The following is an 18,634-nucleotide window of genomic DNA, read 5'->3' as shown; positions in this document are numbered from 1 at the left end:
AAATAAAAAATGATATCATACAATCCCATATACACAATCCTATACCCACAGTTGAACCAGAGGAACTCAAAAAAACCCAACAAAGCATGATTCAATGTCCTACAGCAGGGGAAAAAATTCCTTCCTGATCCCCCGAGACGCAATTGGATTTTCCCTGGATCAACTTTAACTATAAATGTCAGTACCCAATTGGCCAGTCTTATGACCAAGGAAACTCTTCCTTGAGCAGATGACAGCTGCCTAACAGGAGCTCTGAACTATACCCAAGTGCTTTATTATAAGGGTTTTATGAACCTGCACTCACAGTCTGCTGTTCTTCTACAAGACCTGGACACTAGGTTGGAGATTTCTTCCCTCCCAAATCTCTCCAAATTACAGAATTAAATCTGGGAATACCAAAACCAGAAGTAAGTTGAAAAACCACCTTTTTCCATTCATAATCGATACTTGGGAGCCCCACACTCCATGAATCTTGTGTTGCTTTTACTTCCATTTTCACAGCAGCAGGGTCTCACTCCGTCTATAGATAATTAAAGTATATATATATAGTACAGCCTTTAAACTGGTATTACAGAGCACTATGGATTTTTTTTTAAACTGAGCTCTGCAAAAGCCATCTGCTTTTGGACATTCTGTCTCCAAATGCAACATAGTAGGGAGCCATCCAAAAAGTGCCACTTCTCTGATCATTCAGATGTGTGTAACTTAACGACTGACCATCATAAATATACTTAAAACCACTGCAGATCCCTTTTAACTGGTCAGACAATACTCATTATGTTTTGGGTGGATACTTGGGTAAAACATATCATAGCTTCTCAATACTCTATTGTGCAACAGAGAGAACTAGACCCCCCTTTTAATTGCCCCAACAAGTGGGTGTACCTAGAATACAAGTGCAGAGATCTTGATGTCAGAGTTTTTGAGCAATAATAAAAAGTAATATTTAACTGAACAGATATGTAGTATCAGTTCTGGACCTAACAATTAAAGTCAAGCCAGTCCAAGATTTTTTTTTTTTTTATAGAATAAAATATAAACCCCCTGTCAGTTTTTTGTCTGTCCCATTGGGGAAGTTTTCCTTTTTTCCTTTACTTCCCAAGCTTTATCTTCCTGTAGACACAGCAAGAAGTGAGAGGAAAGTGCCAACTTAGATGGTTGTCACCAGAACACATGTCCCCTTTATAGATCTTAGTTATTGTTTATGTGACAATGGGTCCTAAATACAGTGGTCATCGGGGCCAATAGAGGGGGCAGATATCACTAACAGGTACACAAATAGCAATAAAAAATTGACGCCATTTCTTACAAAATTTGACAAAAAAAAAAAAAACCTTTGGCTTTAGATACACTTTTATTTGTTGCCTGTTTCAGTGCTTCTTTCATTAAGCGGGGAGCTGTGTGAGTAATGGTTATATCTTCATGTTTGCAAAGGCACAGAGTAACTTAATAAAGCTGCAAAGTTTTAATGTCTCTCTAATAGTTAGAAATGTTGTATGTCTTCTGCCCACGATTAACAGTAATTACACAATCCACCTATGGTTTTTCATGTATGCTACATAATTAAAAATAATACATATTATGTATATAAGCCTTAGATCAGGGTTGGCAAAATGATTGCCTTCCTACTGCTTATCCTTCAAAATATGCATGCTTACAGTTCGAACCAACATTTTTTTTTTTTTTTTAGGCTTATGTCTGTACTTGCCTATTATATGTGAATAAGTGTCTTTCAGGGTATGCCAATGATCTCTTCATTTAGTGAGACAAAACAAATAGACGTTTTAAGATTCTGAGATATGTTTTCCTTTCAACAAACAGTTCCGATTGTATCTGCACTACTTTTTGACCTTGTCAGAGTTGCACTTGTTGTTGAACTTTATTCTCTCATAGTTAATGCCTAAGCAGATAAACATGCTATATATGCAGATATATATATATCTATATATCTATATCTATATCGATATATATCTATATCGATATAGATATATAGATATATCTATATCTACATATCTATATCTATATATAGATATAGATATATCTATATATATATTAATACATTTTTGTGCAGTAGCCAGTAATGCAAATCTAATTATTCTTCAACAAGGCTAGGGGAGGATTGCCCCCAGCATTCTTCAAAAGAAACCACTGGCTGCAAACAACAAATATCTCTCTGTTAGACCATTACTTCAATACTGGTCTTGAGTTTAGATAAGGATAAGGTGTTGACAGATACAAATGTGCATCTTACATGCCATTAATTGCCATTCTATATACACTATAATTTGGGGTTGACTTCATGATAGGTAGCTTTTAAACTAATAGTTGTTTCTATACTTGTTATAGGTACACCAAAACAGTGTCTCTTTTGGTAGTGGTATTATGGTGTCACATCAGGGTCAGCTTGTTTATAATGTTATTTACATTGCTGAGAATAGCACTGTGGATCATGAGACAAAGTGTCTCCTACTAGAAAGGACACTTAGCAAGGGAAAGAAGGACTGATGTAGTCTCTTACCTTAAACACCGTAATGGGAATGTCAATGGCAATGTAGATAAGGTCACCAAGCGCCAGGCTGGCTATCAGTGCATTGGGGCCATTTCTCATGCACTTGTTCCGGTAGATTATTCTGAGCAAAGTTGCATTCCCGACCATCCCAATGACAAAAATAGCACAGGATATTGCAGTGTTTATGTACTTGAAGACGTGGTGGATTTTTGTCCTTTCAGAACACCAGACCATAGGATTGGTTCGATTCATTGTGAGGTTCGAAGTAATGCCAGACCGATTTTGTAAAGAATCCCCAGCATCTCTGCTGAAGGCAAGTCCACTCAGAAACAGCAACACAGAGACTCTCAGAATGATCAAGCCCATTTTTTATTATCCACCAGACGTGGCCTCAAAATTTCGATAGCTCCTTACCGCTTACCTGGAACAGAAAACACATTTTTATTAATGGAATCAGTTTGAAAAAAAAACAGGTTATTATGCTCACATTTACAGTACATAATTCAAATACCTAAACAAGTTTTGCAGGTTGGTTACAGGAAAGAAATTCGCTCAGTGTATGGCCGGCCTTAAGCCTGGGACACACTAATGGGTTGAACGAAAAAACAACAACTGACAGCTCCAGTTGGAGCTGCTGTACTAACAGTCCCCCCGCCAGAACACTCCAATCAGCACTGATCGGGAGCTGGTTGGCTGCTGGTTTTCCAGCATGCTTGTCCGACAGAAGCCGGACAAACAGTCGGGTAAAAACATTGCAGGTGCCCTGGCCAGGTAAGTTGCTTTATTTTAAAAGTCAGCAGCTGCAGTATTTGTAGCTGTTGACTTTTAAATAATTTTTTTTGGCGGAACTCCACTTTAAGTGAGTTCTGCCTGTCTGCTGGTCATCTCTTTCCCCAACTTCCTGGATTTCCATCATGCTTTGCAGCTTCACCTCTGCTGTTTCAATTTCTAAGGACTACATATCCCATGGTACCTTGCTGCTTGCAAGCAGTGATTCCTGTACTGATTCCACCTCCTAAAACTCTTCCTCACAGCACCTCTGTAGTTCAGAAGGTAGGCCCTATGAAATGTGCTAGAGAGATGAGAGCTCCATAGCGGTTTGAGCAGTCCAGTGAACCTGCCTATTTAATACACAAAATTCAACACATTTTTAGTGCTCACCACTCCTCCATCTGAGCAAGTGGCACGATCAGGTGCTTAAATGATGGCCGCCATTTAGACACCTGATTGTGTCACCTGTCAGATAACAAGTTTACTGGACTACTCAAACTGTTGTGGTACTGTCATTTCTCTAATATCCTAATGCTATACTTTGGGAAATCTCGAGACCTCGAATGACAGAAAGCAGACTATAAGTGATCTAGGAATACAAATAACACAACACCACAAAGTGCAGCATTTCTACAACATTTATACACAGTAGTGCATATTCATAGAGCATAGTGAATACATGTCACACATTCAAGAAAGGAAGATCTTCTTCACAAAGGAAGTTTTCTAACTTCATGATCATTTAGATTAGATAGGAGGAGACTACAAATAATTGAAATGCAATGTGGAAATGAATATATGATTTTACATTCAGACTATACAGTAGATATACTTTGACAAAGTTAAGCTTGACAGACTTGACTTGTTCAACCGAAACCACACATTCGATCCTTTCATTACAGTAAAATTGTCAACACAAGGATCCAAAAATGACATAATGCCAAAGTCAAAGTTCCTAAGGAGTTAAAAAGTTGTGGATATCTACTGATCTGAAAAAGCTAGAGAACCATTTCTATGGCTCTTGGGTCCCAGCAAATCACAGTGAAAGGCACAATCTCCAAATAAGAAACACTTAGTAATACATCTTCCTAGAAGTGGAATGCTTGTAGACATTTCTTCAAGGAATCGCATAGAAAGTCACAAAGCTTCCTAAAAAAAACATAGAAAGAACTTCAAGCTTCTCACACTTTGCCAGAAGTTATTTATGTAAGACACTAAGGGGTTGATTTATTTAGACTGGAGAGTGCAAAATCTGATGCTGCTCTGCAAAGAAACCAATCAGCTTCCAGGTTTTTTTTGTCAAAGCTTAATTGAACAAGCTGAAGTTGAAAGTTGATTGGCCTTTATGCACAACTGCACCAGAATTTGCACTCTCCAGTAAATTAACCCCTAATAGACTTTATCAGAAATGAATAACGTAGAAACCACTGCTAACTAAGAAGAATTCACCAGCATGCACTCAAACGATTTGCAATGCCTTGGGGAAAATGGTCTATAGGCAGGTGAGACAAAGGTGTAACTATATGGTCAATAGGCACCAATTTCCACAGTAAATCATCACACCAATGGTCAAACTTGGTGGTGGTATTGTAATTGTATGGAGATTAATTTTAGCCTCTGAATCAAGATTACTTACAAATATTAAAAGTAAACATGAGTTTTGTAGCAAAAAGTTCTTAAGGAGGATGTTTTATCATTTACCCTTGAACTGATACTAAACACAGTTGGGTCATGCATCAAGACAATGATTACGCAAAATCCTAAGCTAAACCCAATAGAAATGCTGTGGCACAACTTGAAATGAGCTGTTCATGCTTTAAAGCCTACCAGTGTTGATAAAATTATAGTTATGCAAGAAGAAGTGGGATATAATTCCTCCACAGAGAAAGCGAGATTAAATGATAGCAAGATTTTAGCTGCAATCATTGCATCTGTAGATGGTATACTATAGGTTAATTGGATCCTGTCTAAATTGGCCCTAGTATGTATGAATGTGTGTTAGGGACCTTTGGTTGTAAGCTCCTTGAGGAGAGGGACTGATGTGAATGTACAATGTATATGTAAAGCGCTGCGTAAATTGACGGCACTATATAAGTACCTAAAATAAAAGAATAATAATAATAACCTGTTAGATAAGGTGACAATTACTTTTTCATATAGTGTAGCTGGTGTAAAAATCATTGTTTTTTCAGTTATGAGAAGGGCAACATTTCCTTGTTCCTTACTCAGAAAATAAAAATATATGTTTCTAAATTTCGATTTTTATCATTTCCCATAAAATAAGCACTAGTTTCTGGGAAAGTATAAGAAGACTCCCTTGACAAATCATCCTTTATATGTGTGTCCGAGTGTGGTCAAAGTGTTTGCCCTATCCAAAACTGATTTCAAAATGATGGGCAAATTCCTTAACGCATGAGTGATCACTGATTCCTGGGAAGAGGGAGAGTATATTGCACAAAAAAGGAACCCAGCACTGCATAGTCAGTGGTTTAAAAGCTTTCTTTTTCATTTTTTTGACACTGCAGCAGAAAGCAGTTTAGAAAGTTTCTACTTAGATACTGCAGATGATTACTCAACATGGCTGTATCCAAAGCAAACCTACTTACGTATCTAACATCTAAACGGTTGCATTCCTACATTCTGGTGACAATTTTCCTGTAATTGACAAAGTAGAATCTACTAAAATAATCTATAATGGCTTTATAGCTGAACACCAGATACATCTAAACTTACTTTTTTACCTTTTTTTTTTTTACATGCAACTAGTAAAAATTACCTGAATCTGTCTTGAAATCAGCTTTATGTAGTCCCCTGCACAACAGCACTCAAGCTGGGAGATGTGGGATCAGTACACTAAAGCTGGGTATACGCTAGTTTTCTGAACAAAAATTTGTACGAAAATTCTTGGTATATTCATCAGCTTGGCGAATGTCATTCAAAATTTTGTTTGCTTTTATCATTCAATTTTGGAATTAATGTCATTTCCCAAATGAAAGCCACATATACTGCTAGAAAAATGTTTGCTCGAAAAAATCCTGTTATTTCCAAACTCATCGTCACTATGGTCGAAAATGAATGTTGATTTCTCCCTACTAATAATTAGAAAAATGAATGAATGTTTTTAAAATGAGAACCTTCTAGAACCCAGAGCGGCTTTGTGATGTCAGCTGACAGCGGCTGATTCTGGGTCACAGGAGGACAAAAGCAAGTGCACTCTTGTGACCCACAAGAGAAGTATGCCCAAAAAAAGCTTTGGTCATACTTATTTTTTAAATTAGAAGCTTGGAGCAGGTTACTGACCAAGCTGTATTGCTTACCTTCAGTAGTGAAAATGTAATGTCGCGTACACACGGTCTGACTTTTCGGCTACAAAAGTCCGACAGCCCGTCCGACAGACTTTCGACGGACTTTTGGCGGACTTGCGGCAGACTTTCTAAGGAACGGACTTGCCTACATACGATCACACAAAAGTCCGACGGAGTAGTACACCGGACTAAAATAAGGAAGTTGATAGCCAGTAGCCAATAGCTGCCCTAGCGTGGGTTTTTGTCCGTCGGACTAGCATACAGACGAGTGGATTTCTGGGTCCGGCGTAGTTACGACGTAAAGATTTGAAGCATGTTTCAAATCTAAAGTCCGTCAGATTTGCGGCTGAAAAAGTTAGCTGAAAGTCCGGGGAAGCCCACACACGATCGGATTGTCAGCCAGCTTTGGTCCGTCGGCGTCCGTCGGACTTTTGTAGACGAAAAGTCCGACCGTGTGTAAGTGGCATAACACTTTGTATTGGTTGTATTTTTATGCAGGGGTGTCTGCATCACAAGACTATCCTAAAGTGAATTTAAGTCTACATTGTGATGAGTGGTCTCTCATGCGTAACATACTTGCACATTATGGGATGTTTACCTGTCAAGGAGAGTGAAGAAAAGATTAGAGACCAGGGCTAGTACTAAAAAAGATCAGAGGCTAGGCGCAGGTCCCCCCTTCCAAGTCACCCCTCATCTCTGCTCCCTACCTACCTCTGAGCACTGTCCCTTGGTCCCATCACCTACCCACCTCCCGGTAAAAACACTTTTAGAGAATACAGAACCGAGTATCATTTTGTGGTGTTAAGTACATTTGTTATTAATAACAAGAAAAGTAGTAAAATTGATCTGATGCATCCAGCAACGATAGACCCCACAGAAACAACAGATCTCCCAGCAACAATAGACTCCCCAAGCAACAATAGACCCCCACTAGCAAAAATAAATCCACCCCAGCAACAATAGACCCCCACCAACAACAATAGATTTCCCAGCAGCCAGCATCAATAGATCCCCCAGCAGCTAGCAGTAATAGACCCCTTCCTCAACAGTAAATCCCTGCCAGCAACAACTGACCCCCAGAGCAATGCAAGACCCCCTTTAGGAACAATAGATCCACCAGTAGCAGCATTAGATCCCTCCAGCACCCCTTGCCATTACATACATTCAGTACTGGAGTTGCCGGGAACTGTGTTCCCAACATGTTCCTGAAAAAAAAAAAAACCTATTGGAGACTAATTCCGAACAATGTTTTTTGTGTAACTGCTTTAACACAGTTAACAATCCTTTTGTCTGATAAAAGCAATTTCCATATACATTATATAAAAAATAAAAAAATAAAAAAAAAGGCTTAAAATATAAGCATTGATTTTGTGGCAGAATAAAATGCCCTTCAGCACCTAGTCCACTGACTACTCCACTGACACTGGGAGTCGGATCAAACTGCATCAGAATTTGAACTTAGCGATAGCTGCATTTATCTGCTGAATTATTAGGTGTACTACAAAAACCCTTTCACAGATATCTGAGATAGTATCCAGCCTTAAATTGACACTAGAAAGTGTTTTGTAGAAGCTTCTAATGGCAGCTTGGTGAGCAATGTCAAACAGATTGATTATTGCCCAGTAGTATGGAAAGCTTTAGCCTTCCCTTCCATTATCCCTGCTTCATGTCATAACTATGTGTCCACAAATAACTCTGCAATGTAATCTCAGCACCTCACATAGAAAGATTAAATAATGACTCAATTCAAGATATATTATCTCACTAATGTCAAATGAGTACATTTTAGTGAGTGGATGCTCTTTATCAAAGATTGCCTGACGTAAAATAATTCCAATAAATGCATCGGCTGTGGTATAAATAGAAAGAAATGACCTGACATTGGTTATGATAAATAGAAGATGGTTACGATGGGGCAATGTAAAAGGGCACCGTACAGAAAATATTTTAAAGTGTACAGCTTTGAAGATGAAGAGAATTTGCAACAAATGCAACAGTTGCAGTATTACAGTTTAGCAAATACTTTAAGATGGGATTTTATCACATAATATTAGGTGCAGTAATTGTAATTACTAATAATTAATAGGTAAAATGTCACTAAACCCACAACACAAACAAACTATCAATAAATGCTGTATTACATGCTGTTCATACTCACTCAGTCACTATGAAATTAGTTTTCTGTATTCTGCAAAAAACACCTGGTTGATCCTGCTGTTCTCTATATACCCCTTCTGTCCCCAATTCAGCAAGGGATTTTGCAGAGCAGTGTTGGCAGCTCCGCAGATGCTCATTTTTCAGTGAGTTTTTATGCTGAGCATTTCCTAGCCTATCACATCTGAGCAGCATATGTGATTATAGAGTCACACATGTAGGCATATACACGATGGTAAATGACAGTTCCCTTCCTTCCCTCCTCCTCCATGCCCACTAACCAGCTAAACACAAGGGGGGAGGGATATTACATGTAGATTGATGGAGGTTTCCCTTCCCTTTTATTCTCAGGCACAGGCTGGAGGGGCGTGTCACAGCCTGTGACTGACAGAAATTCACCCACCCACACCATGTTATTGCCAAAAAAATAATAAACATTTGATTTCAAATATATATTTGTATGACAATTTAAATCTGTTTATTGTTATTTATTTATTTTTACTGTAGCAATAACTCTCAGCGGAGCTGCTGGTCACGGCTAAAGTTCCGAAGTAAACAATCAATCACTTCCGTGTCACTTCACTTAATCATGAAACGTAAAAGTGTTGTACCTTTTCAATTATCCACAAGATGGCACTATAACAACTTATGTACTGCATAACACACATATGGCTAAAAACTACAGTTGTCAGCGCTACATTACTCTGTATCCCAAGGGCATTTTTTTTATTTTGAACATGTGACCAGCATCAGAGGACTAGAAGTACCTCCTGGCTATGTTTACCTGAAGACAGGTTGGAAAAGAGCTGGGACATGTGACAGCTGTATATCGATTAGGAAAAAGTTACTTTATTATTATTATACAGGATTTGTATAGCACCAACAGTTTGCGCAGCACTTTACAACATCGGGGAAGACAGTACAATTACAATACAATTCAATACAGGAGGGATCAGAGGGCCCTGCTCGTTAGAGCTTACAATCTAGAAGGGAGGGTCAAGTGGAACACAGGGGAGTAGCTGTGGGGAATGATCAGATGGACAAAATGAAAATACAGTTGTTAGGTGTGGGTATGATAGACTTCTCTGAAGAGGAGGGTTTTCAGGGGTCCTCTAAAAGCTAATAGAGTAGAGGATAGATGGACAGATTGGGTTAAGGAGTTCCATAGGCTTGGAGAGGCTCAGGAAAAGTTCTGGAGACGAACATGGGAGGAGGTGATGAGAGAGCTAGAAAGCAGGAGGTCTTGCGAAGAATGCAGAGAACGATTAGGTTGGTATTTTGAGACTAGGTCAGTGATGTAGCTGGGGGCAGAGTTGTGGATGGCTTTGTTGTTAGTATTTTGAATTTAATTTGTTGGGTGAGCGGAAGCCAGTGGAGAGATTGACAGGGAGGAGTAGCAGAGACAGAGCGGTTGGTAAGGTGGATGAGTCTGGCAGCAGGGGGGATAGAGTATGCAGAGGTAAGCCAATGAGGAGGGAGTTGCAGTAATCGAGGCAAGAGAATGCTTAGATGCTTTTTAATTACAGTGCCATTATCCATACACATATATAGAAGGGACAATGTAAATTAGTGTGTGTTTAGTATTACTTTAACTTGGATGAGAGACATTTAGTGATCTATTAATAAATGCTTTCACCCAGGATTCACACAACATACTGGTAGGTTAATTGGTCTATATTGGCTCTAGTATGTGTATGTATGTGAGATAGGGACCTTAGATTGTAAGCTCCTTGAGGGCAGGGACAGAAGTGAAATTATAGTATTTAAAGTGTTGTAAAAATTGTAGATGCTACATAAATACAGTAATAATAATATCATATAATTCATACAATTTTCCAATGTAAGTAAAAATGTATGTATCTTGGGTGAAAGTTACATGAATCTTGAATAAAAACTTTAATAAACAATTCAAACATATACAATTATTTGTCAGATTGTTTATATACATGGATTTTTTTTTTTTAAAGCAGAGTTCCACTCAGAAATGGAACTTCCGCTCACCGAATTCCTCCCCCCCTCCGGTGCCACATTTGGAACTTTTCAGGAGGGAGCGGATACCTGTCAAATCCAGGTATCTGCTCCCACTTCCGGGGGAAACATTGCCGCAATGTGCGGTGAACTACGCAATGACCCCTCCTCCTTCCTCCCCGCTGCTATCTGGGAGACACACAGGTCCCAGAAGACAGCAGGGACCACTCAGAAAGCGCAGCACGACGCGCATGCGCAGTAGGAAACAGGCTGTGAAACCCGCAAGGCTTCACTTCCTGTTTCCCTTAGTAAGGATGACAGCGCCTGCACCCGGAGCCGAGGGACGGGTTGACACTGTGGGCTCCCTGGACAGGTAAGTGTCCTTATATTAAAAGTCAGCAGCTAAAGTATTTGTAGCTGCTGACTTTTTTTTTTTCCAGGCGAAACTCCGCTTTACGGCAGAGATCAGTGTGCAAAATGCACTATTCCATACCCACCAATCATCATTTAGCTTTCAAACTCTTACAGGTGAAATCTTACTGGCTGTTTTAGATTACGGCATTTTAATGCTTTTTACATAGCTGGACTAAACAAGATCTTTAGAAACTTCTGTTGAGGCGCTATTGGGGAAGCAATCACTATGGGAGTATTTCCTGCACATTAAAAACACTGCACATTAAAGAGACTGATGAAAGGTTTGAGGCTAGAGTACTGTGTATAACACCCATGGCCTGGCTCAGAGGTTTATTATACAAGCTCTTGGAATAGTACATGTGTGCAGTTGCTTGTATGGCAGTAAACCAAAGTGCAAAGTTGAAGAATTAATTTGCTAATTTTTAAAGTTTTTTGCAAATTAGACAGTGACATTTTTTTTTTTGCTACAGGTTAGTGGATGTGAGCACATTTTGGAACACAGCACAGTATTAAAGCAGTAGTAAACTGCCAGAAAAAAAAAGAAATGTGCCCTCCTGCAGGTTTGAACTGATTGTAAGGTCTTGTTTTTTGTTTTTTTTTTAGTTAAAAATAACAAACATGTTATACTTACCTGCTCTGTGGAGTGCATTTACACAGAGCAGCCCAGATCCTTCTCTTCTTGGGTCCCTCTTTGGTGCTTCTAGCCCCCTCCCTCCTGTTGTGTGCCCCCACAGCAAGCAGCTTGCTATGGTGGCCCCCGAGCCGAGCCACAGCTCCGTGTGTCCATTCAGATACGGAGCCCTGTCCCACGCCCTTTCTCTTCTCATTGGCTCACTGAATTTGATTGACAGCAGTGGGAGCCAATTGCACCGCACTGCTGTCTCAGCCAATGAGGAGGGAAGTCATGGCCAGCTGAGACACTACTGCAACATCACTGGATCTAGATGGGGCTCAGGTAAGTATTAGGGGGGCTGCGTCACACAGAAGGTTTTTCATCCTAATGCATAAATCCAAAGGCACCTTCTGCCTTTACAACCACTTTAAGTCATTATGTACTAATACGCACAGCATCTTTTCACATTATGACAGACTATACATGGAGCCCTCCAGCACAGCGCTGTCACGGCACCCTGGCGCTGCCATCTTCACCTGGTCTTCCTTCCAGGTTCGCTGTATGAGTGTCTGAGGCTGCAAAGGCGTCAATCCTGTGCATGAGCGTGGGAGCCCTCGGCATTGACATGGAGCTCTAAAGGTGCAGCACGGTATGCCCTTCCTTCAGAGTGCATGCCCCAGTGATGGCAACCGCTGCATATTTTATGAATATCTCCTAAACAGTGCATGTTTAGAGATATTCACTGTACCTACAGGTAAGCCTATAATAAGTTCAAAAGTGGAGTTTACTTCCACTTTAACAAAAAACTAAAGGCACATTTTTTGTAGTTTTGGATAAAGTGGAGAGGGACTAGAAAACCTGTCTGTTTTTTTTGTTATCTGTTCCCATTAGGGAGAGTCACGCCATTTGTCATGTTTACCGTTTTCATTGAACGTAAAGGTAAAAGAAAATCCCAAATGTTAAGTTGTCCCCAGAACAGTAATAGAGGGGAAATCTTCCAATGGGAATACTCATTCTGGTGAAAACCAAAATTCCCATACTTTGAAGGGATTTCCTCTCACTTCTTGGTCTGGCTCTGGGACAGGACGGGAATTCTACGCTTGAAGTTTACTTCTGCGTAATGGGTATCTATCATTAATAAGTGAATGCTTAGACCATAAAACAGTTGGTGCGGAGGAGATTTACTAAAACTGGTGCACATAGAATCTGATAAAGCTGTGCATAGTGACCAATCAGCTTCTAACTTCAGCTTGTTCAATTAAGCTGTGACAATAAGCCCCCGTTCACATCGGGCTGATCGCGCCTGCACTACTTTTGGCGACTTCGGGGGCGATTTCAATAGACATCTGTGCTTGAACCCGCACAAATGTCTTTCAAATTGCCCCCAAACTCGCAATGAAATGCAGGTTTAAAATCGATTTCAAACCCGCCTCCAATCTGAACGAGGGCTCAAACCTAGAAGCTGATTGGTCACTATGCACAAATGCACCAGATTCAGTGTGCACCAGTTTTAGTAAATCTCCCCTAGTGCTAGCTTTTGGTACTGTCAACTGTGTGCACCTTGGGCAGCGCTGAAAACATATGTGACTGTTGCTATACACACCCTATATGCCCACCCAAAATATCAGCGATCTTATACACCAAATTAATATGGAATTCAGGAGACAGTCTATCCAATCTGGGAGTCAACAGAATTTTTAGGTGCGAGCTCTATGGAAAATAACTAGAGAAAACCTCAAAAGTTAGGCATCAGCTGTCATTTATAAAGAGCATTGACTATTTGGCTCCTGGAATTTGTCCACCCTGTCTTACACTGATCAACCTGATCCTTAACCAACTTTATTACCCCAATGCTAACTTACCCTGAACTATAAACTAGTAACTGAATAATTGGGCCAACTCTTACCATGTTCTGAATAGGGTTGGGCGAATGGTTCGTTGCCAGTTTGACGCCATATTGTTTTGCGTGCGTTACTGGCAGTTAAATGCCATATCGTTTTGCGTGCGTTACTGCCAGTTTAACGCCATATCGTTCCGTGTGCGTTACTGCCAGTTTAATGCCATTTACTCCTGTGTGCGTTACTGCTAGTTTAACGCCATATCGTTTTTCGTGCGTTACTGCCAGTTTGACGCCATATAGTTATGTGTGCATTACTGCCAGTTTAACGCCATATCGTTTTGTGTGCGATACTGCCAGTTTAACGCCATATCGTTTTGTGTGCATTCCTGCCAGTTTAACGCCATATAGTTCTGTGCGTCACTGTACGTTTGGCGCATTATATTGCAGTATATTATAGTGTATCCATGGAGTGTGTCTGTGATAGTGAGTACTCAAATTAAAGTGCACCAAACACCTCTTTACATTGATTAAAGTGCATCTACGTACAGATTTAAACTTCTTCTTTACATATGCTTATAAGCACCGCCCCCTCCCTCCCAATAATGTCTGGGAGAACAACAAGGAAAGTCAGATGTTCCCTTGGCACTGTAAGGGGGCCAGCAACAAATGTGTCCACAGGCAAAGGTGGATGAGGTGGTCAGTCCTCATGCAGGGCATTATTTCCTCTGTTTAGTGAGTTTGCCCGTGCTATCCAGCCACAGTATGCAGAAGAGGTGGTGGACTGGCTTACTAAACCTTCCTCATCCTCCTCATCCTCCTCATCCTCGGTCACGCAAGCAGAGACAAGTGTGCAGTCCCCTGCAGTTGCCAGAGTGGATAAACCTGCCTCCTTGTCCACATCTATTCCTGCCATAGCCCCAACATAAGCCATTGAGGAGACAGCTGAGTTATTTGACCACAGTGTCAGCCATTTGCTTTTGGTATAGGTTTAGGTTTTTGCTTTTAGTATAGGTTTTGGTATAGGTATAGGTTTTTGCTTTTGGTATAGGTTTCATGGACACAATTAACATCCAAGGACCAATTTTTCAGCACCTGTTTAACAGGTGCATATCATTGCAATTTTTTCAAGCAAGGTCAATTCTTGCTTTCATCAAGAGTACCTCTATAGGATTACAGTGGAAAGGGGCCCCCGACACCCAAAGAGTAATTTTTACGCACCCGTTACTGCTATCCAAAGTCAAAGTGACACCAGAATGTATTCAAAAAATCTCTAATCTTGGTCTTGTTCATAATCTACCTGTGTCTGCGTGAGTTTCCTCCGGGTACCCCGGTTTCCTCCCACACGACAAAGACATGCTGGTAGGTTAATTGGCTCCTGATTAAAGTTGGCCCTAGTATGTGTATGTATGAATGTGGGTTAGGGACCTTAGATTGTAAGCTCCTTGAGGACAGGGACTGGTGAGAATGAACAATATATATGTAAAGCGCTGCACAAATTGCCTGCACTATATAATAATAAATAAATAAATGTAAAAAAATGCAAAGTGTGTCTGTTTATTACCTCCCAAGGCCTCTCCTGAACACTGCATAGTAAAACACTCTCTAAATATTTGGATTGTGACTCTGGGAAGCACGTTCATTTCAGGCTAAAATCTATTCACATGGCTATTTATAAGCAGAACTCCAGAGCAAACTAGTATGAGAAACGAGATCCCCATGGGATGAGCACACAGTGAGCAATGATGTCTGGAACACTAATGGAATGTGGTACAGGTCAGGTATTCTCCCTCCCTTGTACTGTGCTGTACCACTTTCTTATTACTAACAATACTACTGATGTTATGTCTACAGCTGTCTGTGTCCCATATCACACCATGCTACAACTACGCAGGAAGAACAGAGCGCACTTTATACTTTTACTGGATGTAAAGTTAGAATAATATTGGTTACATATTAGGCCACTTTAGAAAATGATCCTAAACCTCGGTTCACGCTGCTGCGACTCCATTGTTGTGCGATTTCCAGTGTGAGTTACTTGCGACTTTCATGCGACCTATCAGTAATCATCGTGTCATAGGGATAAAACTTTTCAGCGAAAGGGAATTTAATAAGACACGCGGCCATTCACTAAAATTAGAAGAGAAGAGGTTTAACCTTAAACTGCGTAAAGGGTTCTTTACTGTAAGAGCGGTGAGGATGTGGAATTCCCTTCCACATGCGGTGGTCTCAGCGGGGGAGCATTGATAATTTCAAAAAACTATTAGATAAGCACCTAAACGACCGCAACATACAGGTATATACAATGCAATGCTGACATAAAATCACACACTTAGGTTAGACTTGATGGACTTGTGTCTTTTTTTCAACCTCGCCTACTATGTGTCTTCATAAATTAAATATTAAGGTTAAATTAGGATAAGATGGTCTGTAGTTATAAACTTGTCTGGTGTTATTTAGATGCAAAACACACTGTTCTGTGTCCGGGACATAACTCCCTGTACGTATACAGCTCTGTACACTCAGATGTGTGTACAGCCAAAGCATATTTCTGCCTGTCATTGATTCTGACTGCTGACAGGCTGCTGGCAGCGGGCTGTACACACAACCTGTGCATCCCAAACGCTAAAATACGCTCGCTTTTTACACTGTACTGTCAAATGTGTCCCTGTGAATAAGCCCATATTTTGGCCATACACACTTTGCTTTTGATCAGATTATGAGAATGCATGGGGAAAACAGAGATGTGGTCGATAACGCACTATCCTATCCAACTATTAATCCACTTCCAAATGTGTGCCATATTGATTGAATTCGTTGGCGAATATAAAACAATTATTCCTATTGTGCAAAATTTAAAAATGTTTTTTTTTTTTTTTTTTAATCAGAGCATGTATGGCCACCATAGAACTGATTGACGATAACATCCGATTTGTTATTACGGATAATGACAATCCACGCATCATAGTAGCATCCCAAACAGATTTAAGAAATAAATCAGACGACAAATGCTGACATTTTCCCCAATGATAAAATACCACAATAAACTGTAAGTTAAGTAAATTACAAACATCCAATCAACTGGTATGCATTCGCCTGTTCATATGTATGGCACAATCTCATTGTTTATTGTATTGGAATACAACATAAAGAGAGACGACTGGACAACACTATAGTACAGAAATAATAATAATTCATAAGTATACATAAACAATTTATAAAGCAAAAAGTTCTACAAACAAAACAGATTAGATAATATATACATGCCACACAAGGCAAAGAGGAAACTTTTCCCATGTATCAGCCCTGATATGTCCTGGACTTGTATTCATTTTCATGCTATGGTGGCCATACATGTAACAATCTGCCTGAACGATTCTTCACAGAATTAGATAATATAATAGGAACTGTTAAATTATCGAAAAGACCCATGGGGTTGATTTACTAAAACTGGAGAGAGCAAAGTCTGATACAGCTCTGCATAGAAACCAATCAGCTTCCAGGTTTTATTGCCAAAGCTTAATTGAACAAGCTGATTGGCTATCATGCACAGCTGCACCAGATTTTGCACTCTCCAGTTTTAGTAAATCAACCTCATATTGTGTCATCGATTGGTTTCAAGCAAAACGGATTGATTTTATCAAAATAATTCAGATCAGACTGAACAGAAAATCTGATTATATGAAAAATGTATCATTCAATATGATCATTAAGTGTATGGCACATTTCTAATCAGACAATACATTTATCAATAATAGCATTGTATAAAAAATCGTTCTGTGCACGGTCACCATAAATCCGATCTAGACGCTAACATCGTCCATCAACCACATCCTTGATACACTGAATTCCTTTATTCTATCCTCACCCACACATCATCTTTTGCATGCAGAATATAAACCCACAGTGATTACTTTATTGCCAAACATAAGTCTTGAACTTCCTAAATGCAGCATTTAATTCAAGAACGCTCATTTGGGAATAAATAATAACTTCCACAGCTTCAAAAAGATGTTACAACATTGAAAATAAGCAGTAAAATGGGTAAATCTCCCCATACATGTTACAATCTTCAGGTACAATTTCTGTACAATCCATTTAGGATTCACCAAAGTATGGGTGTCCAAACTATCCAATAAAACTGTATCCCATCAGGCATACATAGTTGTTGGTAGATCTAAAGGAGAGATTGTACAGTCGGATTGTGATGTGTATGGTGATAAGCTGCCACCACAACCAATGTTCAGCTAGCAGCACCGGTTCTAAAAGTCGTATTACCAGGTAGAGTGAATGGGAGAGGATTCCTGCGACATCTGCGATCGCTGAGCATCAGGGAGCCTGACTACTTGCTGCAAACCAAACTTCTCCTCTGTACCTCCAGCCGCTGAACTGAGTGTGGGATCAGAGCCTCCTCTGAGCTATCCTGTCATAGACCCTGGCTGGGTGGGATGGCTAATCTCCACCTCCTGCTCAAGACAAAAGAGGCAGGACACAGGGAAATAAAAGCTGATCCTCTGCCAACCTCAAACACATACATCAAAAAGACTCTGCCTTGGGGGCTTAGGAAAGACTCTGCTTATTAACCATTTCCTCTCTGCCACTCTACATCTCTTATTAAAGTGTAGAGAAACTAGAACACTACATTGCTTTTATTTGCTTGTCTTTGATCTTTTAGGGCTCCTTCACATTTGTGTGGAGTGTTTTTCTGCAATCTTAGCCAATCGTTTTCTGTATGCCCTCTTCACACTTAAAGTGATTGTAAACGATCACCTTGTAAAAAAAAAAAAAAAAACAACCCATTCAATTTAAAAAAGAAATGAAATGCAAAACATTTGTGTATAGATATAAAAAAACAACAAAAAAAAAACATTATAAATACATTTTTTCTTTTTTATAAGTGATCACATTTCCTCTGTTCTCAGCTACATAAGAGCTGGGGGAGGAGAAGCAACAGGACACTGAGCTTCCCAGTGAATGGCTGTGCAGTGGGGGCGTGTCAGGACAAGTCTGATCATTGGAGGAGAGTACACTCAGGGGCGTAACTAGAAATAGCAGGGCCCCAT

General features: G+C 39.9%; 1 protein-coding gene across 1 annotated transcript in view; it reads right to left on the bottom strand.

The window, feature by feature from the left end:
* Positions 1-18,007, bottom strand: part of EDNRA (endothelin receptor type A) — a 111,521-nt gene extending 93,514 nt beyond the window's left edge. Inside the window, exons 1-2 of the mRNA XM_073604726.1 lie at positions 17,850-18,007; positions 2,519-2,930 (exon numbers count right to left, since the gene is read on the bottom strand). Of these exons, the coding sequence (XP_073460827.1) occupies positions 2,519-2,875 (357 nt within the window). The 5' untranslated portion in view covers positions 2,876-2,930; positions 17,850-18,007. The remainder of the gene's footprint in view (positions 1-2,518; positions 2,931-17,849) is intronic.
* Positions 18,008-18,634: the final 627 nt, after the last annotated feature.

This window comes from Aquarana catesbeiana, linkage group LG01, assembly GCF_042186555.1.
Source record: "Aquarana catesbeiana isolate 2022-GZ linkage group LG01, ASM4218655v1, whole genome shotgun sequence".
Classification (NCBI taxonomy): Eukaryota; Metazoa; Chordata; class Amphibia; order Anura; family Ranidae; genus Aquarana; species Aquarana catesbeiana.
This window is presented reverse-complemented; position numbering and strand designations above follow the sequence as displayed.